Source organism: Camellia sinensis, chromosome 9, assembly GCF_055761805.1.
Source record: "Camellia sinensis isolate YWXY chromosome 9, ASM5576180v1, whole genome shotgun sequence".
In the NCBI taxonomy this organism is placed as follows: domain Eukaryota; kingdom Viridiplantae; phylum Streptophyta; class Magnoliopsida; order Ericales; family Theaceae; genus Camellia; species Camellia sinensis.
The window spans coordinates 150355154-150380065 of record NC_138969.1 but is presented as its reverse complement, the minus strand read 5'-3'; the positions used below and the strand labels follow the sequence as shown (position 1 = coordinate 150380065).

Sequence of the window (24912 nt, the reverse complement as noted above, 5' to 3'; positions counted from 1 at the left end):
ATGCATTCATTGCATCACCTTCCGCCTATGGCTTGCGCCTTTCCAGGTTGAGCTTGGTCTGGTATGTGTCCTTACATTTCATGTTAAAACACAGTTCTGTATGTGTATCGCGCCGATTCCACGTTGATATGTTGGTTGTGGGTTGCGGCACCTTTTCTGTGTTACACATGGCTCGTATGTATACATGCCTTTCCTAGGCAAGATTTGGTTTGGCTTGTATGCCATATCCATTGTATCCATTCCATTGCATATTTGTAAATATTGCATTGTAGATTGCATGCATTCATTGCATCACCTTCCGCCTTTGGCTTGCGCCTTTCCAGGTTGAGCTTGGTCCGGTATGTACTCTTACTTTTCATGTTAAAACACAGTTCTTGTGTATCGCGCCGATTCCACGCTGGTATGTTGGTTGAGGGTTGCAGCACCTTTTCTGTGTTACACATGGCTTGTATGTATGCATGCCTTTCCTAGGCAAGATTTGGTTTGGCCTGCGTGCCATATCCATCCATTACATTGTAGTGTAATTTTTGCATCCGGCATTAGGATCGTAGTCCTTCCTCCAGCGGGTTGTTTCCCCACTTATGTCAATTCCACCCAATGCTTGTTCTTGCGTCTGTCTACAATACTCATAGTTCAGTTGACCGTTCTATGGTAGACAGACTTGTTACCTCCATCAATCTATTTGACATAGGTGTGGTTTCGAACCGCTCGTGATTGGATCACGATTCAAATGCTTTGCATGTAGCTTGCATTGTTTCAATTACATTGCATCTTCATTTGCATTGTTTATACATTGTTTTGTATATATTGCATTTCGTTTTGCATCCATTTTGCATTGTCATGCATGTTGCTAACGATTATTGTACCTGTTAAGTTTGTTTTCTTTTCAGGCACGATATTGTATGTACGGTTCATTTGAAGCTGGTGCGACCAGACGAACCGGACAGGTATTGTATCTCCCGAGTGAGACATTTTGAGAATTCCATAATTCTCTTACATCCTTTCTGCATTATAGTGTAGTTTGGTATGCTAGCTTAAAACTGTTGCATGTTTGCTTCGTTACAGCTTTCTTTGCATGATCATAGATATGCTCGGCTCCGTGCATTGTCTTGCATTTTGCCCCTGCCTCCGGGCGCATATCTTATTTGTATTGCATGTTTGTCTAAAGTCTTCGGCCTTGTCAAAAATGGGTCGCCTCTGGGCTTTGACATTCACTCCCGTCATTGTTATGACTTTCGAGTTCTGTCAAAGAGGGGCAACTGTAGACACCCCATTTTTGACCGTCCTCAAGACTTGGACGTCACTGTTTGAACACCCGGTGATCATCCATGTTTGTGTTCGTTTGGAGTTCCCGGAGGTCTCGGCTCGCGCGCCCCGCCTCAGGATCCCCGAACTCGACCGTTTAGTGTCTGGTTTTGCACCAAACACTTGCATCTTGCCTTTGAGAGGCAGGGTGGGGCTTGTAGACCATCCCCACCCACCACCGGCAGTGGCTAGATGCCACCGGCTGGTTTTTGCTGCCACCGGCAATATAGTTTGCCGGTCGGCACTATTTGTTGCCGGTCAGCACTTTTTTGTGCCGGTCGGCACTTTGTTTGGCCAAGATGGCATTTTTTGCCGGCCGATTGCTGTTCATCTGCTTTTGTAGATATTTTAGGACAGCTGTATAACTTTTGCTCCCCTCCATACACGTGTATGGAGGGATCTCCCTCTTGCAAAGCTTGTTTGATAAGCTTTACAAGAGGCTTATAGGGAGAGGCTCTCTCTAAGGCAAAGAGGAGGGCCTTTAGACATTTTTGAGGAGAGAAGACAGAGGAGAGCTCTGGTTTTTCTAGGGTTAGGGTTAGACATACACAATCTATCTCTCTTTCTCTTCCATTTTGTTCACTAGGTGTTTTGTGCCTTACTATTGCACACAAACACCTAGTGTTTCACCTTCCTCTAGGAGCTGAGGTTCTAAAGAGTGTGTTTTGAATTTTTGGTCTTGGATTCAAGCTCAAGGAGGCCATTGGAGCATCTTTGTTGAAGAAGGCTACAAGGGTGAGAAACTAGTCCCTTTTTCCCCCTTTTTTGCATTGATTTTTCATCTATCTTAGAGCTGTTTTTGTGATTATTGTATAACATAAAAAAGTTCTATTTTTAAGCCCTCTTTATTGTTTATTAAGAGTGTTTTGTTGTTTGAGGGTTGTTGACCACCCTTAGGCCTCAAAAGGCCTCATTTTGAGCCATTTTGTGCTAGCTCCGGGATTTTGGTGTTGAGGTCTCTTCACCACTGAAATCTTGAGGGATTTCAGTGGTGAAGATGATGCTTTGAAGTCCCAAGAAGGAGAGGGCCACCCCCTCTCCTTGTTGTCCTTGAAAAGGGCACATTTTGGCCTCTTAAAGAAGCCTATGCTTGAGTGTGTGTTGAGCATGTTTGGTTTGTTTTTCATGCTTATATATCCATGATATAACATGATTTCAAGTTGGTTTTGGAACCTTATGCATGTTTAGCATAGTTGCCATGTAATGCCTTATTTGCGCCTTAACATGTCTAGGTTGTTAGCCTTTGTTGGAGCATGTTTTAGGCTTGTATTTGTGAAGATTATATGCTTATTTTGCCATGTTTTAGATCTGTCCATAGTCGTTTGGGTCGATTTTAGCATGCATTATATGGCTCCTTTGCATTTGGGCTTGTTGGCCTTGAGTATGTGCATGTGTAGCATGACATCTTTGCATTGTTTTGGTGATTTGGGATCATTCTATATGTCATTTCAGTCCCATTTCCATGCTTGTTTGATTGCCTTGCATGCCTCTTTAATGCTTTGAAAGCATATGTTGCAATGCTCCATGTTTTGGTGCCTTTGCATGCCTTTGTCTTTGAGCCATCTAGACGCCATCTAAGTGGTCTTTTGGGCCTCATGTTATGAGCTAAAAACCTGTTTTAGGTTGTTCAATGCATGCCATGTTTGTTGTGATAAACATGCTTCAAAGCTTCATGACTTGCTTCAAGTGCTTAGACCATGCTTACATGCATTTGCTTGTCTTGCTTAATATGATTTGGCATCATTTTATGACATGATTTCAATGCTTAGGTTGCATGCTAGTTGCTCTCGTTTATCCCTTTTAAGTGTGCTTGAGGGTTGTTTAAATTGTGCCCAAGTGTAGGCCTTCCATCATGTGTATGTGTGCATGCGTTTTGGCTTCTTGTTTTGGTCATTATGGCCACTGTTTTAGGCCTTATTAGAGCTGCCTAATTCATGTATAAGTCCATCTTGCCATCCATTTGCATTGCCCTATGTATGCTTGCATGATTGCATAAGTACATTGCCATGTCATGTTGCATTCCTAGCTTGTATGCCTAGGTTGCATTGCATTTTGCATGCATGCCTTGTTCCTTGAATTGGTGATAGGAATTGGGCCTAATTTGTTTGATTGGTTTGCATGCATTTGAAACCAAAGTTGCATACTTGGTTCCTTGGGCCATCATGCATGGAAATGCGTGATTGGTGGTCCGAGAACCGAGGCACATGTCCCTTTGAGTCATCACAATGATAAGAGACATGGTTGATGCATACATGCCTTGAAATATGCTGCCATGCCTTGTTTTGCCCTTTGTTGCTGTGAGTTGCAGGTTCTGCAGGAATACTCTGCCGACCGGCAGTGTAATGTGCCGACCGGCACAATTTTCTCTGCCGACAGACCCTATTTTGTGCCGATGGCCATACTACACTGCCGGTGGAAGTTTCATTCAGCCGGTGATAATCCCCTCTGTCCAAGGATGCATTCCTGAGGCTTTGACAGCCTCCAGAGGAGGAAAGGAAGGAAAACAGAGGCAGCTTGCGCATGGTGGCGCGTCTCCCGAGACGCTTTCCTGCTTTAATTAATTTGATTTAATTTGTTAATTAAATTAGTTAATTTGTAATATTAATTAGCTTGCGTAGTTAGTTAATTTGTAATATTAATTCGGTCCCTCCGAGCGAGGGCAAATCTGTAATAAGTGTGTGTGGGTGTGTGAATGTCTTCCAATCCCCACTTCTTTCTTCCCTTTTACTTACCTGCTTTGATGGTTAGTAATAGGGCACGTCTAATTTAGCATACCTTATGCTATGCATGTGTGCATCCATGCATTTGTATTGCATGCATTAGGCTCGGTACATCACGCTAACTGCATCAGTACTTCAATTCAAAAATTGAATATGTGTTAATCGTGCATTTTCACATGACATGTCTAGGATTAGCCGAGCCTATCTTAGCGACATTTTGTATGCGATGCATTAGGCACTTAACATGGACTAAGACATGCATGTTTGCTAACAAGTTCTTTGTTTTGGCATGGAGTACTATGTAAGTATTTCCGCTTTAGCATATCACATGAGTGTGAATGTTACCATGACAGCATGCTTAACATGTGGCTAGATGCTTATGTGTTAAACTGTTTTGAATGCCTGTGGGTGAAGGTTGGATTGTTTGAGTTGGAAAAACTCGTTGAAATCCGTATTTTAGCCTACTTGCGAGTAGCAAATCCAAAGCATTTTCAAACCGAACGGATATGCAATGTTTATTTCCAAATTAGGCAATCTAGTCTATACTTGTTTGCTGCGCGCATAACATAGTAATTCTAGGCTAATAAATGGAATAAGAACACGTAAAGTTTTCAAACACGGATATCATGGTTAGTAGAGGCCGGTCTTCGGACCGGGCGAAAGGGGGTGCTCATAGCTGACCTTCCCCGATCGTACCCAAGCTCCCGAGCCGAGACAACTCCGGTGATGACGGACATGTGGCCTTCGGCACCGAGTCAGGGTTTCCTAAATTACCCCATTTTAAAATATTTAGGTGGCGACTCTGTATCTGGCAAAGCAGTCCATGTTTGGCACTACTTTTTCAAAAAAATCTGTTTCTCAAAACGATTTGCCAGATTTGGACTCTTTGGTTCAGATTAAGAACCGTGACACAAATCGAGTCCGAACTGTAGCACGAGGTCCCACGCGGGCGCGTCTACAGCTATATCCATGAGGACTTACAACAACACATCTATAGTATTTAAAGCATAAATTAACATATAAAACAACACTGAAACAACACAAAAACAGTGCTGAAAATTGAGTTTTTGAGGTGGAAAAAGTGAGCAAAAGTGGAGTACAGCCAAGAGGTTTCAAAAAACCAACAAGCCTAAGGAAAGGTGGCTAACCCATCATATTTTTTGTGACTTAAAATCACATTTTTAAGCTTAAAAACACTTTGAAAAATAGTGTGAAAAAGCAAAGAAAAGAGATAGAAAAAGATGGTATAAAAGCTCAAAGATTACCCTTTAAAGAGAGAATGCTCTTCTAGTTCACAAACCACAAGTTGAACACTCTCAAGAGCTGAAATTTGTGTTCAAGAACCTCAGCAAAAGGCCTCAAGTTTAGGCTTAGGAAGTGTATGTATAGTGTATGTATATTGCAAAAGAGGAAGGAAGAGTGTTTGGCAAGTCTTTGGCTCTTAGCAAAATTTTCTAACCCCAAACCATGAGGGGAGGGCTTGTATTTATAGAAAAAAGCCTTTCATGTCAGAAATATCTGTAATGAGACAGTTGGTCATGGGGACAACTGGCTGTAAAATATCTGTCTTCCTTTAAACATGGTCAGCCGGCCGGCCATGGAGAGAGACTGCCGGCCAACAAAAAATGGCCTACAGGCCACTTGTTAGCCAGCAGGCCTCTAAGTGGTTAGGCTAGAAAAAATTAGGTTTTGGTTCAAAGGGGGTGCAAGGTTTAGGTTCTGAAACTTGAAAAATTGAAGCCTTTTGTTGAAGAAATTGAATAATTTCATAGCGTGATAATTCATCATCGAGTGTTTAATGTGAGGCGCCCAAATCTTAAGGGCGATCAAAATGGGGTGTCTACACTCACCACTTCGCGATATCAGCTGACTTAAGGTGTCGTTTCCTCTATCTCCTGCCTAGTCTGAGGAAGAAGAGAAAGATGACAAAGCCGAGGCCAATGATGTCAAAGAAGGGGTTGGCAAAGAGGTTGCTGTTGGGGCCAAGTCCCCCACTCTAAATCCTCAAGTCCTGGCCTTAACTGAGGAGGATGGAGAGGAGGTCTCCAAGAGAACCTCGCTGAAGAAGGCTGACCTTGTTGAGACCGAGATCACTACCACTACCAAGAGCCTAGACCAGACTCTTATGGAAATTGACGTCAAAATCGCGACTAAAAAGGCTACCCACCTGTCTATCGAGGCCAAAACAATGCCAACAGCCGACGTTAAACAGTCTGAGACCAATGCACAAGACCTCATCACTTAGGAATTTTTCTTTCCCTTGTACTTTTTCTTCAAACTTTTATAACTTTGTTGTTTTGGAATCATTTCTGTTAAACGATTTCCTCTTTTGTCAGGCCGATGTGCCTTCTGTTGTAATCAAATTTCCTCTATGAATGTAAGTCTTTCTCTTTTCAATGCAAGTCTTCTCTTTTCTTTTGAATGTTGCTTTCATGTATGCTCACTACCTTTCATTTATGCCTTTCATACTTAGAATTTTTCTTATCTTTCCAAGTTTGACAACTTGGTTTCTGACCTCAGATCCTAAGACCTCAGATACATCCACATCCGAGTAGTAACACTTCGAGTACAGTACGGTACAGTAATCTCAAATTAACTTATCTCATATAATATTTCTTGTCAATGATCTCGGATAACATCAACTTGTGAAATTTTTTTGAAAATTTTCACAAGTGTTATGCTCATTCCTATTTCCTACCCCCTAATGTAAACCTAAGTAGCACTTATGTTCACATTAAGGACGCATCACCTGGTTATTACCTAAGTCTTATTTGTACATTGTTGACCAATGTCATCATGTTTGGCTCACCTAAACGAAGCACTTAGGGCTTAACCGTAGTGCACCAAGAGTACTTACTACCTCAACTTTTTTTTTTAAGCTGACCAAGTCATGGCCAATTTCGCCTTGTTTCTTACCACAACATCGCAGACTTAGTTCAACTCTACTATCATGGCAAGTCTAAGTTATTCGTTATGTTTCATGCTAAAACATCACAGACTTAGTTCAACTCTACCATTATGGCAAGTCTAAGTTAATCATCATGTTTCATACCAAAACATCGCAGACTTAGCTCAACTCTACCATCATGGTAAGTTTAAGTTATTCGTCATGTTCACTATGGGAACATCTCCTTAAGACTTTTCAGTCTTATCAAACAAATTTCAATAATATTTCATAAAAACAAAATCGAGCTAGTATTTTATTAATACTTCGGCTAATAAATCTTTACATAAAATAAACTCAAAAAATAAAAATTAATGGTAAAAAAACTTCAAATTGCTTATGTACCAGGGTCACGGTAACTCTTTGTCATCAATGTCCTCAGCTTTATTGCCTGCGACTGAGATGATGTGATATGATCCTTCCCAATTTGGGCCAAGCTTGCCCTTCTTGGGATCTTTCTTATTGCCAACAACCTTCTTTAGGACGAGGTCCCCAACCTGAAACTTCCTGGGATTGACCTTTTTGTTGTATGCCCTATCAAGTTGCTGCTGGTATACCCCCAGCTGAATTGCTACTCTCTCCCTTTTTTCTTCTATCAGATCAAGATCTCGGACAAGAAATGCCTTATTTGTTCTATTCTCCACTCCCTGGGTTCTGATTCCAAGGATGTCGATCTCCAATGGAATGACTGCTTCAATGTCGTATACCATGGCAAAAGGAGATTCTCCAGTAGATCTTCTTGGCGTAGTCAGATATGCCCATAGGACATTAGGCAATTCCTCCACCCACTTGCCCTTGGTAGCTTCTAGCCTTTTCTTGATTCCATCCAAGATGGTCTTGTTGGATGCCTCTGCATGTCCATTGCTCTGGGGAAAACTAGGAGTAAAATAGTAGTTCTTGATCCGCACAGAAGTTTTTGATCAACTTGTTGTGGAATTGAGTGCCATTATCTGCTACAATGGCTCTTGGGATTCTAAATCTGGTGATTATATTTTTCTAAATGAAATTCTTCACATTCACATCTCGGATTTTGGTTAAGGGTTCAGCTCTACCTATTTCGTGAAGTAGTCAGTTGCTACCAATAGGAACTTCCTCTATCTAGTTGCTTGGGGCAATTGCCTAACCAGATCCATGCCCCACTGGGAAAATGGCTAAGGACTAGATATTGGATTCAGATATACAGTTGGCTGGTGTATTAAAGGTGCAACCCTTTGGCACTTCTCACACTTACGCACATAGGTTTCAGCGTCTTTCTACATATAGGGCCACTAATATTTCTGAGATATGGCCCTGTGGGCAAGTGATCTGCCTCCAGCATGGCTTCTACACACTCCCTCATGGATCTCGTACAAAAATTACTCTACTTGGGATGGGTGCACACATCGCAGAAGTGGTCCACTGAAGGATCTTCTGTATAGATGGCATTCTGCTAACAGATAGAACCTAATCGACTTTGTTCTGATCTTATGCGCTTCCTTTCTGTCTGCAGGTCGTCTGCCATCTCTGAGGAACAAAACTATGGCGTCCATCTAGCTTGGACCCATCTCTACACACATCGCTTCATACTCTATTATTAGGGGCCCTATACTAGGGCTCGATAGGTAATCCACCATTATTGTCCTGGCCTTTCCCAACTTCATTATGCTGGCGAGGTTAGCCACTGCGTCAGCATAGATGTTATCATCTTAGCTAACCTACTGCAGCCGATAGTTTTGGAAACATGTTAACAACTTGACAATCTCCTTTACATAGGCTATCATCCTTTTATCTTGGGCTGCGTACTCGCCCATCGTTTGATTTACAATGGGTTGGGAGTCACAAAAGACTACCACCTCGTCAGCTTCCATAGTTGCTACCAATTTTAGTCCAGCAATCAATGCCTCATACTCTGCTTCATTATTTGAGTCCTTGAACACCAAACGGATGGATTGTTCTATCATTCGCCCATTTGGCGATACCAAAACCACTCTTGCTACTGCTCTTTGTCGGTTTGATTTGCCATTGACAAAGAGGTGGAAGGAGTCGCCGATGTAAATATCGTAGGGTTTTAGCATTTCTTCTCTCTTATTTTGTCCTGCCAGCATGGAGTTCGGTGACCCCAGTTGATTTTCCTCCTTCTCTCCTAGACATCCTAGGTTGCAGCTCATCGGTGCCCGCCTTAGGATTGCGCCTAGTGAGGATTCTGCCACAAAGTCGGCCAAAATTTAGCCCTTGATTACTGTTCTCTGCCTGAATTCTAAGTCATACTGACCTAGAACTATAGCCCATCAAGCTACTATGCCTATCAAGTCTCCATGCTACAACACGGAATTTAGTGGATGTTCAGTTAGCACCACAATCTTATGGGCTTGAAAGTAATGGTTCAACTTTTTCGAGGACATTACCAGGGCCAATGTTAACTTCTCTAGAGGCAGGTACACGGTTTCTGCATTGTCTAAGGTCTTGCTCACATGGTACACTACCTTCTGCTTACCTTCTTCTTCTCGGATTACCACGACACTCACGGCGTGGTCTGAAACTGCCAAGTACAAGAACAATTCTTCCCCTAGTATCAAGTTTGACAACACTAGCGCGGTTGCCAAGTACTTCTTCAAGTTGGTCAGAGCGACTTCACATTCTTCTGTCCATAAAAGTTTGTGCCTTTCTTCAATAAGCTAAAAAACTGTTTGCATTTATCTGAACTTCGGCTGATGAACCTGTTCAGGGCTGCTACCTTTCCAGTTAAAATCTGGACTTGTTTGGCAGTTGTTGGGCTCTTCAAGTCAAGGAAGGCTTTGATCTGATCTGGGCTTGTTTCAATACCCCTCCTGGTATCCAAATATCCCAAGAGCTTACTGGATCCAATTCCAAATGCACACTTTGAGGCATTGAGTCGAAGTCGATATGTTTTCAATATGTCAAAGACCTCCTTTAGGTCGGCCAGATAGTTCCTAGGTTTCTTGGTTTTAACAACCATATCGTCCATGTAGGCCTCCACTGTCCTCCCAATCAGATGTTTGAACATCTTGGTGACCAGTCTTTGGTATATTGCTCACGCATTCTTTAACCCAAAAGGCATTACTCTGTAGCAATAGAGTCTTTTGGGGAAGATGAATGCAGTCTTTTCTTCGTCCGGTGCATACATTGCTATCTGGTGATAACCCATGTATACATCCAGAAAACACATTCTCTCAAGCCTTGATGTGGTATCTAGCAACTGGGTAATGGGAAATTGTCCTTGGGGCAAGCTTTGTTCAGGCTTGTGAAGTCCACACAGACTCTCCACTTGCCATTCTTCTTCTTTCCACCACTATATTAGACAACCAGATAGGATAGTTCACTTCTCGGATGACCTGTGCCTCTAGTAGCTTGTCTACTTCTTCCTCAACTGCCTGCACATGTATCAATATTGACCTTCTTGCTCTCTGGATGACAGGTTTAGCCGACTTCTCCACGTTAAGTCTATGACAGATGACCTCGAGGCTGATCCCAGGCATCTCATAGGGTGTCCGGGCAAATACCTCTATGTTCTCTCTCAAGAAAGCCTCAAGTTCTCTTTCTTCTTCCTCAGCTAAGCAAGATCCAAGGAGGAAGAATCGTTTATCATCACCTTCTTGTACAAGAACCTTTTTCAAGGATTCTTCACTCTTGTCGGCGGGCTCTTTGCCGACATCATCCAAGACCTTGTGGTCTTCACTTTTAATCTCTGCACTCTCTGCTTCCCTTACATTACAGGTGTACTTCATTTCTACCATGGAGCAATTTTTTTCCCATACTTGGCCTCCCCTTACTTCTTTAATCCATTGTTCAGTTGGAAATCATAACAGTTGGTGCAGCGTTGAGGGAACATCCCTTATTGCATGTAACCATGATCTTCCTAGAATGATGTTGTACGGAGAATGAGTATCTATCACAGTAAACTCCGTTATTACCTTTTTGTTCTTTGCTTGCACCTCCAGACTCGTGGCTTCCAGAGGCCATGTTGGCGTCCCATTGAATTCGACCATTGCACTACCAGATTGCTTTAAATCATCCTGGTGGAGGCCAAGCTCCTTGTAACATCTGACATACATAATGTCACAAGAGCTGCCTTGTTCAATCAGTATGTGTCTCACTTGGCAATCTCAAATCTTCAAAGTTACCACCAGGGCATCATTGTGCGGATGCTACACCATATCCAAGTCTGCCTCAGTGAAAGAAATCATCGGTCCCTGATATTCATTTGTTCTAGGCTTCTTCTATTGGACCTGATATATATGTTACATGTGTCTTACTCTCTAGGTCTCCCTTTGAACTTCATTCTCATTGACCTTTGAGTGAATCACATTGATTACCCAAGGTCCATCTGCCTGCTGCGGTGGTGGTGGTGGAGGTAGTGCTGCTAGTGCTTGTGGCAGCCTCACGTGTTCTTCCCTTGTCTTCGTCTCATCGATTAGGTCTCTCAGATGTCCCTGTCTAACCAGGTCCTCCAAGTGTGACTTTAGAGCCTTGCATCCTTGAGTCATGTGTCCATCCTCGTTATGGTAAGGACAATGCTTCCCAGTGCTCCTGCCCATGAACTCGTCACAGACCTTCTTCGGCACTCTGTAGTATGGCTGGTTTTTTATCCTCTCCAAAACCATATAGATTGGAATTCTGAGTACCGTGCTGACTGCCTGCATAGCCCTTGTTCTTGTTTCTGGTCTGTCAATGTTATTCCCTTGGCCTCACTTCGGCAAGTCGTTTCTCCTTTCTTGTTTTGGTGTTCCCTTTTCTTGTGTGTCTTCCTCTGCTCTGGCAGACTTCTCAATCTGTGCCATGAGCTCTTCCATGCTCATCGATAAGGTTTTTGCAAGTGATTTTCAAAGTGGGCAATTATCATCCAGTCCGTTCTTGAAAGATACGACCGCCAGCTCTTGGCTACAAGCTGGAATCTGGTTGTACACCTCATAGTATCTCTTGGCATAAGCCCTGAGGCCTTTTCCATTGCTAATCTTCAAAGCCAATAGGGAGTCTACGATTAGTGGCTGCGACTTGTTCATAACAAACCTGGCCACTAACATCTCGGCCAGGCATTTCCAACTCTTTACACTCTCTTTCAACAATTTATAGAACCAATACGATACCATCTCCCCAAAGGATGATGGGAATACTTTGCATAACTGCAGCTCATTCTCGTTTCACAAAGCCATTGAATTTAGATATAAGCCAACATGAAAATTTGGATCAGACTTACCGTCATAGATCTGAAACCTTGGCATGTTGAATCTCTTCGGTGCCTCAAATGTACCTAACTCCACCGAGAATGGTGTCCTTGGCTGGACGTTGGATGTGATCTCAGCATTGAGTCTCCTTCTCTAGAGGTAATCTCTCAGGTCCTCCGTCGTTCTACCGAGAGCTCAGCTATCAATAGACTTCAGTCTCTTTAGCGTGCTATTTTCGGTGTAATTGTGCATTCACTTGGACTTTCCTTCACCCATTGCATCAAAACAAAGGCCTTGCCCTTGGATCTGCTGAGATCCCTTAACATAGGTCCACTTGGTTCGTGGTGTCCCCTGCGACTCACCTCATACTAACTTTGTTTATTCTACATCACGTGACGACCGATGTGAGTTTTCCTGTCCCTTGCCATGCTGTGGGACAACTTGGACTGTCTTCTGTCCTCCTTTTTGGCATCAGTTTTGGCTGTAGGTGCCGGCATGTCCTGCAATAGGAACGATGGTTGCATCACGTTATTTTGTATCATAAAGTTGACCACTGTCTACAGGTCTATCAAGTTGTTTGCCATGTCCTTCATCTCCTTATCCTTTTATACCTGGAGGTCACTTTTATTGTAGTATTCATCTTGGCCTCTCATCTTCGAGTTGTTGCGCCCCTTGTCGGCATCATTCGCTCCAGGATTCAGTTCCTGCAATCCATTATTACTGTTTTCTCCTCTAACATTAGGATCCACATGTTCCTCCTCCTCACTATAGATGTCGTCTACAATTCTCATTTCCTGTTCATTGTTAGCCATCTATCATCCTTAAGTTCCTACTGACGACGCCAAATTGTGGGTGTTGATTTCTGACCACATAACCAAATAGGGAACTTAGCTGGAGAATCGATTCTGCCGGTGCTCTCCAGCTAAGTTCCCTATTTGGTTATATGGTCAGAAATGAACACCCATAATTTGGCACCGTCTGTGGAAACTTAAGGAGGATAGATGGCTAACAACAAACATTAAGTGAGAATTGATGACGACATCCACAGTGAGGAGGAGGAAGGATAGATGGCTAACAACAAACATGAAGTGAGAAATGAGGACGACATCCACAATGAGGAGGAGGAACATGTGGATCCTAATGCTCAAGGAGAAAATGATAATGAAGGAGTGCAAGAACCAAATGTTAGGGCGAATGATGCTGCAAGGCACAACGGCCCGAAGAAAGGAGGCCGAGATGAATACTACAATGAAAGTGACCTCCAAGTATGGAAGGATAGATACTTGAGGAGGGATGAGGAGATGAAGGACATGGCAAACCAGTTGACAGACTTGCAGACAGTGGTCAACTTTATGATGCAAAACAACGTGATGCAACCATCATTCTCGTTGTAGGACACGCCGGCACCAGCAACAAAACTGATGCCTAGAAAAGAGGACAAAAGACAGTCCCAGTTATCTCGCAGCATAGCAAGTGATATGGAAACTCACATCGGCTGTTACGAGATGTTGGACAAATAGAATTAATACGAGGTGAGTTGCAGAGGACACCACGGACCAAGGGGACCTATGTCAAGGGATCTCAATAGTTCCAAGGGCAAGGCCTCTGTTTTGATGCAGTGGACGGAGGGAAATACAAGAGAACACACAATTACATCGGACGCAGCACGCTGAAGAGGCTGAAGTTTATTGATAGCCGAGCACCCGGTAGAACAAATGAGGACTTGAGAGATTACCTCCAGGAGAAGAGACTTAACGCTGAGATCACATCCAACATCCAGCCGATGATGCCATTCTTGGTGGAGTTGGATACGTTTGAGGCACCGAAGAGATTCAACATGCTGAGGTTTCAGATCTATGATGGTATGTCTGATCCAAACTTTCATGTTGGTTTGTACATGAATTTAACGGCTTTGTGGATCGAGAATGAGCAACTGCTATGCAAAGTATTCCTATCATCCTTTAGGGAGATAGCATCGAATTGGTTCCATAAACTGCTGAAAAGGAGTGTACATAGTTAGGAAGGCTTGGCCGAGATGTTTGTGGCCAGGTTTGTTGCGAATAAGTTGCAGCCATTGAGGGTAGACTCCCTATTGGCTTTGAAGATTAGCAATTGTGAAGGCCTCAAGGCTTATGCCAATAAATACTATGAGGTGTACAACCGGATTCTGGCTTGTAACTAGGAGCTGGCGGTCATGTCTTTCAAGAACGGCCTGGATGATAAATTCCTTCTTTGAAAATCACTTGCAAAAACCCTACCGAAGAGCATGGAAGATCTCATGGCACGAATTGAAAAGTATGCTAGAGCAGAGGAACACACACAAGGAAAGAGGCTACCAAAATAAGAAAGAAGAAACGGTTTGCTGAAGCGAGGTCAAGGGAATACTGGCATTGACAGGCCAGAAATAGAATCGAGGGCTATGTAGGCAGTCAGCACAGTATTCAGAATTTCAATCTATAAGGTTTTGGAGAGGATCAGGAACCAGCCATACTAAAGAACGCCGGAGAAGGTCCCTGGCGAGTTCATGGGCAGGAGCACTGAGAACTTAGAGATGTAGAGCTCTAAAGTTATAGCTAGAGGATCTGATCAAACAGGGAGACCTGAGAGACCTAGTTGATAAGGTGAAGACAAGAGAAGAGCACGCGAGGCTGCCACAAGCACTAGTAGCACCACCTCCACCACCACTACCACCACAGCAGACAGATGGACCTCGGGTAATCAATATGATTCACTCGAAGGTTAATGAGAATGAAGTTCGAGGGGAGACCCAGAGAGTACGACACCTACAGCATGTATATCAGGTCCAGTAGATGAAGCCCAGAACAAATGATTATCAGGGACCGATGATTTCTTTTACTGAGGCAGACTTGGATAAGGTGCAACATCTGTACAATGATGCCCTAGTGGTAACTTTGAAGATTGGAGATTGTCAGGTGCGACACATACTGATTGATCAAGGTAGCTCTTGTGACATCATGTATGTCAGATGTTACAAGGAGCTTGGCCTCTACCAGGATGATTTAGAGCAATTTGACAGCCCAATGGTCAGATTCGATGGGACGCTGACATGGCCTTTGGGAGCCACAAGTCTGGAGGTGTAAGTAAAGAGCAAAAAGGTAATAATGGAGTTATTTGTGATAGATACTCCCTCCCCGTACAACATCATTTTGGGAAGACTGTGGTTGCATGCAATGATAGTTGTTCCCTTAACGTTGCACTAACTATTGCGATTCCCAACTAAACAAGGGATTGAAGGAGTAAGAGAAGGCCAAGTACAAGTGAAAAATTGTTCCATGGAAACAATTAAGTACACCTGTAATGTAAGGGAAGCAGAGAGTGCAGAGATTGAAAGCGAAGACCATGAGGTCTTGGATGATGTCGGCAAAGGGCCCACCGACAAGTACGCAGAACCCTTGAAAAAGGTTCTTGTACAAGAAGGTGATGATGAACGATTCTTCCTTCTCGGCTCTGGCTTAGCTGATGAAGAAGAAAAAGAACTGGAGGCTTTCTTGAGGGAGAACGTAGAGGTGTTTGCCTAGACACCCTATGAGATGCCTGGGATTAGCCCCGTGGTCACCTGTCACAGACTTAACGTGGATAGGTTGGCGAAACCTGTCATCTAGAGAGCAAGAATGTCGACATTGATACATGTGCAGACAGTTGAGGAAGAATTAGACAAGCTACTAGAGGCACAGGCCATCCGAGAAGTAAACTATCCCACCTGATTGTCCAATAAGGTGATGGTAAAGAAGAAGACTGGCAAGTGGAGGGTTTGCGTGGACTTCATAAGCCTAAACAATGCTTGTCCCAAGGACAGCTTCCCATTGCCCAAGATTGATCAACTGGTAAATGCCACATCAGGGTATGGGAAGATAAGTTTTCTAGATGCATACAGAGGTTATCACTAGATAGCAATGTATGCACCGAAAGAAGAAAAGACTGCATTCATCACCCTCAAAGGACTTTATTGCTACAGAGTAATGCCTTTTGGATTGAAGAATGCAGGAGCGACATACCAAAGACTGGTCACCAACATGTACAAACACCTGATTGGGAGAACAGTGGAGGTCTACATAAACAATATGGTTGTTAAAACCAAGGAACCTAAGAACTATCTAGCCTACCTAAAAGAGGTCTTTGACATATTGAAAACATATCGACTTCGACTCAACGCCTCGAAGTGTGCATTTGGAGTTGGATCCGGTAACTTCTTGGGGTATTTGGTTACCAAGAGGGGTATTGAAGCTAGCCCAAATCAGATCAAGGCTATCCTTGACCTAAAGAGCCAGATAACAGCCAAACAAGTCCAGATTTTAACTAGAAGGGCAACATCCCTGAATAAGTTCATCAGCCAAAGTTCAGATAAATACAAACAATTTTTTATCTGATTAAAAAAGGCCACGGACTTTCTGTGGACAGAAGAATATGAAGTCACCCTAGCCGACTTAAAGAAGTACTTGAAAACCGCACCAGTGTTGTCGAACCCGGTACTAGGAGAAGAATTGTTCTTGTACCTAACATTTTTAGACCACATCGTGAGTGCCATGGTAATCCAAGAAATAGAATGTGAGCAGAAGGCAATGTACTATATGAGCAAGACCCTAGCAAATGCAGAAACCAGGTACCTGCTTCTAGAGAAGTTAACATTGGCCCTGATAATAGCCTCAAAAAAGTTGAACCACTACTTTCAAGCCTATAAGATTGTGGTGCTAACTAAACATCCACTAAAGTCCATGTTGCAGCATGGAGACCTGACAAGCAAAGTAGCTCGATGGGTTGTAGTTCTAGGTCAGTATGACTTAGAATTCAGGCCGAGAATAACAATCAAGGGCCAAGTTTTGGCCGACTTTGTGGCAGAATTCTCTCCTGGTGTGATCCTAAGGCGGGCACCAATGAACCACGGTCGAGGATGTCTAGAAGAAGAGGAAGAAAATCAACTGGGGCCACGGAACCCCATGTTAGCAGAACAAAAGAAGAGAGAAGAAAGGCTAAAATCCTGCAATATTTACATCGGTGACTACTTCCGCCTCTTTGTCGACGGCAGCTCAAACTGACAAGAAGTGGGGACAGGAGTGGTTTTACTATCGCTAAATGGGCGCATGATAGAATAATCCATCCGTTTGCGATTCAAGGCCTCAAATAATGAAGTAGAGTATAAGGCATTGATTATTTGACTAAAATTAGTAGCAACTATGGAAGCCGATGAGGTGGTAGTCTTTTGTGACTCCCAACTCATTGTAAATCAAGTGATGGGCGAGTACGTAGCCTAGGATGAGAGGATGATAACCTATGTCAAGGAGGTTATCAAGTTGTTAACATGTCTCCAAAACTGTCGTCTGATGTAGGTTAGTCGAGATGATAACAGTCATGTCGACGCACTGGCTAACCTCGTCAGCGTGATGAAGTCGGGAAAGGCCAGGACAATAATGGTGGATAACCTATCGGGCCCCAATATGGAGCCCCTAATAATAGAGTATGAAGCGATGCGTATAGAGATGGGTCCAAGCTGGATGGACGCCGTAGTTTTGTTCCTTATAGATGGCAGATTGCTTGCAGACAGAAAGGAAGTGCAAAAGATTAGATTGAAGTCGGCCAGGTTCTGCTTGTCAACAGAAGGCCATCTGTACATGACATCCTTCATTGGACCACTTCTGCGATATGTGCACCCATTCCAGGTAGAGGACTTTCTGTACAAGATTCATGAGGGAGTGTCTGAAAGCCATGTTGTGGGCAGATCACTTGCCCACAGGGCCATATCTCAGGGATACTGGTGGCCCTATATGCAGAAGGACATTGGAGCCTATGTAAGGAAGTGCTAGAAGTGCCAAAGGTTTGCACCTTTGATACACCAGCCAGCTGCAGATTTGAATCCAGTATCCTGTCCTTGGCCATTTGCCCAGTGGGGCATGGATCTGGTTAGGCAACTGCCCCAGGCAACTAGACAAGGAAGTTCCTACTGGTAGCAATTGACTACTTCACGAAATAGGTAGAGCCTGAACCCTTAGCCAAAATCCGAGATATGGACGTGAAGAACTTTATTTGGAAAAACATAATCACCAGATTTGAAATCCCAAAAGCCATAATAGCAGATAATAGCACTCAATTCGATAGCAAGTTGATCAAAAACTTTTGTGTGAAATACAAGATCAAGAACTACTATTTTACTCCTAGTTTCCCGCAGAGCAATGGACAAGCAGAGGCATCTAACAAGACCATCTCGGATGGAACCAAGAAAAGGCTAGAAACTGCCAAAGGCATATCTGACTATGCCGAGAAGATCTAGTGGAGAATCTTCTTTTGCCATGGCATACGACACTAAAGCAGCCATTCCACTGGAAATTGGCATCCAGGGAGTGGAGAATGGAACAAATGAGGCATTCCTTGCCCAAGATCTTGATCTAATAGAAGAAAGAAGGGAGAGAGAAGAAATTTGGCTGGGGTTATACCAGCAGCAATTTGCTAGGGCATAAAACAAAAAGGTCAATCCCAAGGAGTTTCAGGTTAGGGACCTTGTCCTAAGGAAGGTTGTTGGCTATAAGAAAGATCCTAGAGAGGGCAAGCTTGGCCCAAACTGGGAAGGACCATATCGCATCATCTCGGTCATAGGCAATAGAGGTTATCGACTTGAGGAGACAGATGGTAAAGAGTTGCCAAGACCCTAGAACACAAGCAATTTGAAAAAAATTTACCATTAATTTCTGTTTTTCGAGTTTATTTTATGTAACGATTTATTAGCCAAAATATTAATAAAATACTAACTCGATTTTGTTTTTATGAAATATTGTTAAAATTTGTGCGATAAGACTGAAAAGTCTTGAGGCGATGTTCCCATGGTGAACATGACAAATAACTTAGACTTACTATGATGGTAGAGTTGAACTAAGTCTGCGATGTCTCGATATGAAACATGATGATTAACTTAGACTTGTCATAATGGTAGAGTTGAACTAAGTCTGCAATGTTTCAGTATGTAAATGACGAATAATTTAGACTTGCCATGATGGTAGAGTTGAACTAAGTCTGTGATGTTTCGGCAAGAAACAAGGAAAAATTGGCCATGACTTGGTCAGTTTGAAAAAAAGCCGAGGTAGTAAATACTCTCGGTGCACTATGGTTAAACCCTAAGTGCTTCGTTTGGATGAGCCAAACATGATGACCTCGGTCAACAATGTCTAAATAAGACTTAGGCGATAACCAGGTGATGCGTCCTTAATGTGAAGTGGTACTTAGGTTTACATTAGGGGGCAGAAAATAGGAATGAGCATAACAATTGTGAACATTTTCAAAAAAATTTCACAAGTTGAAGTCATCCGAGATCATTGACAGGAAATACTATCTAAGATCATTGACAAGAAATACTATTCGAGATGTCGGCCAGCAGATCTTCGACTATGGCTTGTTTGCGCCCCATTTCCTCAGATGTGGCGACAATAGTTACCCCGGTGCCAAACCTAATGGCAGGAAGGGCAATGAAAGGATTCTCAGGATTGTACGTCGGCGTGTCTGAACCTCGGCGCTTATGCCTTTGGGTTCTGCCTGTCGGAGCGTTCAATGGACGGCGACGACATTGACACTATGATGGTGGAATGAGTTGGGCCAGAGCAAAGGTGGATGGTTGGTGCACAGGGTCAGACAATGAGACTTGGTCTGGCCTCGGGGAAGAAGCTACAAGTGGAGTTGACGCAGATGACAGAGTCTTGCTCCTCCTTGGCACGTCGGGGAGAGAAGAGTGGTAGGTTGACACGTAGTTCAGCAGAAGTGGGACCCTTCATTTGAGGACTAGAAGGTCCTATAGCCGTTTAAGATCTGGGCTAGGGACGTAAGATTACCGAAATGATTTGTGTAGTTGAGGAAGAGCTGCCAAAAATAAAAAGAAGACATTAGAACACCAAAAAAGAAATGTATATACGTAGACGGATAAAGAAAATAATGCTTTATGGAAACTTAGTTCTTACCCTCATATTCCCTACAGACTCCTCGGCGTAAGCGGTAGAGATGAAGATCATCGTCTGGCGTGAACTCCCAGTTGTCCAAGACAATCAGGTAGTCGTCTACAACGCCTTTGTTAGAGGTAGGCAAGTCAGTTATAAGTTTGTATGCAGTGGATCTGGGCTTGAGGTAGTAAGTATAACCACTGGTGGACTTGAGACCGTACATGTATAACAGAACTGGATGTCGGCAAGGGTAATCCTAGCGTTCTCTCGGCGTGCCAGCTCAGTAATACCGTTGATAACCCTAAATGTATTGATGGCTAGTTGCGTGGGGTTAAGTTTGTAGAAGTGCAAGACTTCTCTAAAAAGGATGTCTAAGTGGAACCTAATTCTACCCTCTATAATAAACACAACTGTGAAAGGCATGTAGTCTTTTTCGAGCATAATGGAATCTTCCTTCCCAGCCAACCTGAATTGAATGTCGGCTGGGATAGAGAACTCTTGGTGAAAGTATTCTAGTTTGGTCAGGGAATCAACCCTCCATTTGAACATTCCCATGACACCGGCTAGGAATATTTGGTACCAGATTACGGGGAAAGCTAATTGATATGGGTATGAAGACCTCAGCTAGACCCTAATGGCACAAGGGTGAGGATTCTGGCTGCCTAGGGAAGACTATGTTTCAATTTTTTTAGGGTAACAAATGTTCTAAATCTATGGGAATGAAATGGAAAGGAAAGAATCTGGAACATAGACAAAGAAAACAAAGGAGACAAGATTCAAAACAGAGACAGAGACAGAAACACAAATGTGACAAGTGCAGTGTCACGCATTCGAGAACATAGTCAGAAGCATTGACAGACTCAAGGCATTCAAAGTACAAGCAGAATGGATTGATCTAATACCCGTAATCAAAGAGATAACAAACAAATATATATATATATATATGGAAGAAGAAATTAAGAAGAAAGAGACCAAGCACTTACAGAATGGAGTCGAAGAAATGGTCATCGGACCCGTGTTTACCGAAATTAGACAGTGACATCGAACGGATTAAAATGGTGGAAGGCTCGTTGAAAGCAGAGAATAAAACAGTTGCAGAAGCTTGAAAACACAATGATGGAGGTTTTGTAGAGAGAGAAAGCTCGAGAAGAGACAGTTGTAATGGAAAAAGTGAAGAGATGAAGAGATAGGGAAGGTAATTTTGTCAAAAAACCGATAAGGCGGCAAAAATTGATGTAACCACCTACGGGGAAGTGCTTACACTGATGTCCGGAGGCATAGCAGAATTGATGTGACATAATGTGACGCGTGACAGGTACGGACTAGTTGAAAGGTGACATGTGGACAAAACGGATCTTACTGCGTGACAACTCATACGCAGTTGAAGCCCTTGAAATTCTTGAAATAATGAGACAATAACCTCGGCTAGAGGAGCGATCTTTGTTGAGATGCTTAAAGACCTTGGTTCTTAGTTCTTGATTCTTGATAGAATGGGCAACTGAGTCCTGGTTACTTGAAACCGATGAATCATGATCTCGGTTGGAAGAGTATAACATGTTGTTTAGTTGCCATGTTGGAAGATCAGATGATATAGGTTCCATCATCTCAGGTTGCCGAGGTAATAAAACCTAGGGAGCAGTTGTGGGGAAGTATTTTGTGAATGACGTCATGTGGCCAAGATAACCCTAAGATGTTGGCTAAGGTGCCACATGGATGAGTCATGTTGCCGAGGTGACCACGGTATTGCTGAGATGTTCTATGGTAATGTCAAAATTCGAATGTATCCGGATAAGGGACAAGAGTCCTAAAATATAAGAGGCTCTCAGTCTAGATAAAGATAAGGCTCATGAAGAGCTTATCCCTATCTAGCCGAGAGTCCAGGATGAACATTGAGCTTAAGTCCAATGAAGTGAGGCATTTAGGGAACTAGATCACTGCAGGTTATAAAAGTAAGGCACCATTGTGGGTCTGTGGTATGTGTTTTTACTTGTGTTTAAGTATTGTTTTGACATCTGTGAGAGATAAGATTTACTAACTTGATCGTCGGAGTGCTCCCAGGTAGACGAACCACCGTGATATTCTCATCTTCTTGTTGGCAGGTAGTTGGCTCAATCTATTCTGCCGGTGCTCTGCAGTTAAGTTCCATGTTTGGTTATGTCACTACAGGAAAAATGAGTATTAGCGGCGTTTAAAAAACGCCGCTAAATCCCTGAAAAACGCTGCTAAATGTTACAGCGACGTTTAAATTTTTCGTCGTTGATACGGCCGTCGCAATAGCTTTGCAACGTTTACAAAACGTCGCTGAAACTATTAGACGACGTTTTTTAAAGCGCCGCAAAATCTTTGACATCCGTCTCAACTTCCGTCCCAAACTAACGGATGACGTCACAATGACGTCATTTAGTGGCGTTTTTTCAAAAACGCCACTCTTTTTTTAAAAATTATTATTATTATTATTATTATTATTATTATGAAATGAAATATCAATTCCACCCGCAGCTGTGCAAAAAAATAGCAAAGTTAGTGGCGTTTTCCTAAAAACGCCACTTTTGTTTTGTTTTGTTTTTTTTATTTTTACTATTATTATTAAATGAAATATCAATTCCCCCCACCTATGCTGCTGCTGGTGGTACAAAAGAATATGAAAAAAAATACCAAAGTTGGTATTCTCTGTACATACTACAACTTTGGAAACAAAGTCAAAGAATTTAACTAATTGCACATTTCATACACAATACAATCCAGGTTTTCAAAAACAGAATCCCAAAACATTAAAAACAAAGTTCACTAGAACAATTACAACAAAAATACTCAAAACAATCATCAAACAAGCCTTTATCCCATGAAAATTGTGAAGCTAAAAAGGATTATAGAACTAGCCGCCATAGCCTCCCTAATCGCACCTCTAGCCGCCTCTTTCCTCCCCTAATGTTCCCTTCTTTCATGTTCTTCTGGCACTGCCCAATAAAACTCTTCTTGGATGGTTTCAGTAGGCTTCTCCACCACTTCTCCACTGTCACATTCTTGCTCTCCAGTTTCTTCTCCCTGTATGATATCAAATGATGCTATGCTCTATAAGTTGTGGGAATATAACATATGAAAGTGAAATGCAACTGAAATTATCATGTGACCATAACATTATTAGCAGTGTCATTGAAAAAAAAAAATTGCATAGAAAAGAAGTATACAAAATGATATGATATGACAGAATTCTCTTGCTGTCAAAATTGCTCTATAACATTATTAACATTATTAGAAAACAAACACAAAAATACAACCTATGCTGATTTATCCAACTTTTATCCATCTGACTTCGTCTTACACTACAACTGTCACTGTCAAATCAACAAAGTTCAAAATTATCATTTCATTTTAATTATTCTTAACCTCAATTAAGTACCTTATAATGCATGCGACATGACACCATTTACCTCTAACTCTTCTCTAATAGGTTGGTTCATCCTACTTTCCCATTCAGGAATGCACAGTCTATATTGTAAAAAGTAGCTCATACCGCTCTATCCATCTCTAACGAAATTTCGGCAGCATCTCCCCATGGTTCTCCAAGTACACTACACAGACTGGGTGTATTGCTACACCTTGTCTAGTATGCACCCGGAGAACATGAGGAGCTACTACACGAAATCTCTACGAGATGGACTATATTTAAGCAGTAGAACTACTAATTACAACATAGACTTGTGTTCCTGAACTGTCCGAACTGGACAATCCAAGAAGAGCCTCATCAAAGATGACTAGGTATCTCTGATGAAGATTCTTGGACGGGTCTACGGCTATTCATGCATGCATGGATAATTACTTGCTAAATTAACAACTGTCATGATTTTTGCATCCCGGTGGTGCAACTTGAATCAACACTATCAAGCATACTAGAAGCATTTCTAGCATGAAGCATACTAATGAAGAAACTAAAAGTTTCTACAATGCTCTTGATAGATTATGATATAGAACTTCATCAAGATGACTGAGTATCTCTAATGAAGATTCTACAAGAACAACCAGATTATCTTGATTGATCACAAAGTAAAAAATTCCATGATTGTAGTTGATAGCACATTACAATGACAAGTACTAGATATTAGGTATGCTTCATTTAGTTTGTTCTTGTACTCACAAGTAAGCAACAAGTTCTCACTACTACATGAACACCCACACATACCAATATATCTTAGTAGTTTTCTATTTCATTTGTATAGCACCATTTTTGTGTCCCTATCAAAGCCCAAAAAGAAAACTGTGCAGACGAGGGTAGATTTCAAATTACTTAACAAAAAATTATGATAAACATTAGAAATTCAAAATCATAATGTTACACAAAAAATATAAGCACAAAAAATATAGACCAATCACACTTGCCAAATAGATAATTAATTGCAAACATCCAACTAATCTCATACATTGTCACTTTGAGATCATGAGACCATCTACATATGTGTGTGTAACATCTTACCATGCTTATAAAGGTCAGCTGATTTGTCCACAAAACTAAATCATGACTGGACAAAAACAAAAAAAGTATATTCTTGCAAATTGCCATATTGCAAAAAACAAAAAAGCTAAACTGATGTAGTAATAGTATTTTTAAGTAATAAGCTAAAATGATGTAGTAATAGTATTTTTAAGTATATTCAACTGTAGCATGTTTCAAACATCAAATTAGAGTTTTTAGAATTCCAACCACGTAGCTTTCGAATTTCTTTGGTTTAGATACAATAAAATTATTTTCTACTTGGTCCATTCAATATATAAAGGTTATTGCTTTTCAAAATTGTAGTTATATAACTGGACAATCTATGTTAGAACTGTTGTTCAAACTTCTAAGTCTC

General features: G+C 42.1%; 1 protein-coding gene across 1 annotated transcript; it reads right to left on the bottom strand.

Annotated features, from left to right (window-relative positions):
* Positions 1-7319: 7319 nt before the first annotated feature.
* Positions 7320-7679, bottom strand: LOC145799817 (uncharacterized). Its single transcript, XM_082889446.1, has one exon. The coding sequence runs from the start codon at positions 7677-7679 to the stop codon at positions 7320-7322; it is 360 nt and encodes a 119-aa protein (XP_082745572.1).
* Positions 7680-24912: the final 17233 nt, after the last annotated feature.

Coding starts and splice junctions, on each gene's coding strand:
- LOC145799817 (XM_082889446.1), bottom strand. CDS start 7,679: ATGGTATACGACATTGAAGCAGTCATTCCATTGGAGATCGACATCCTT.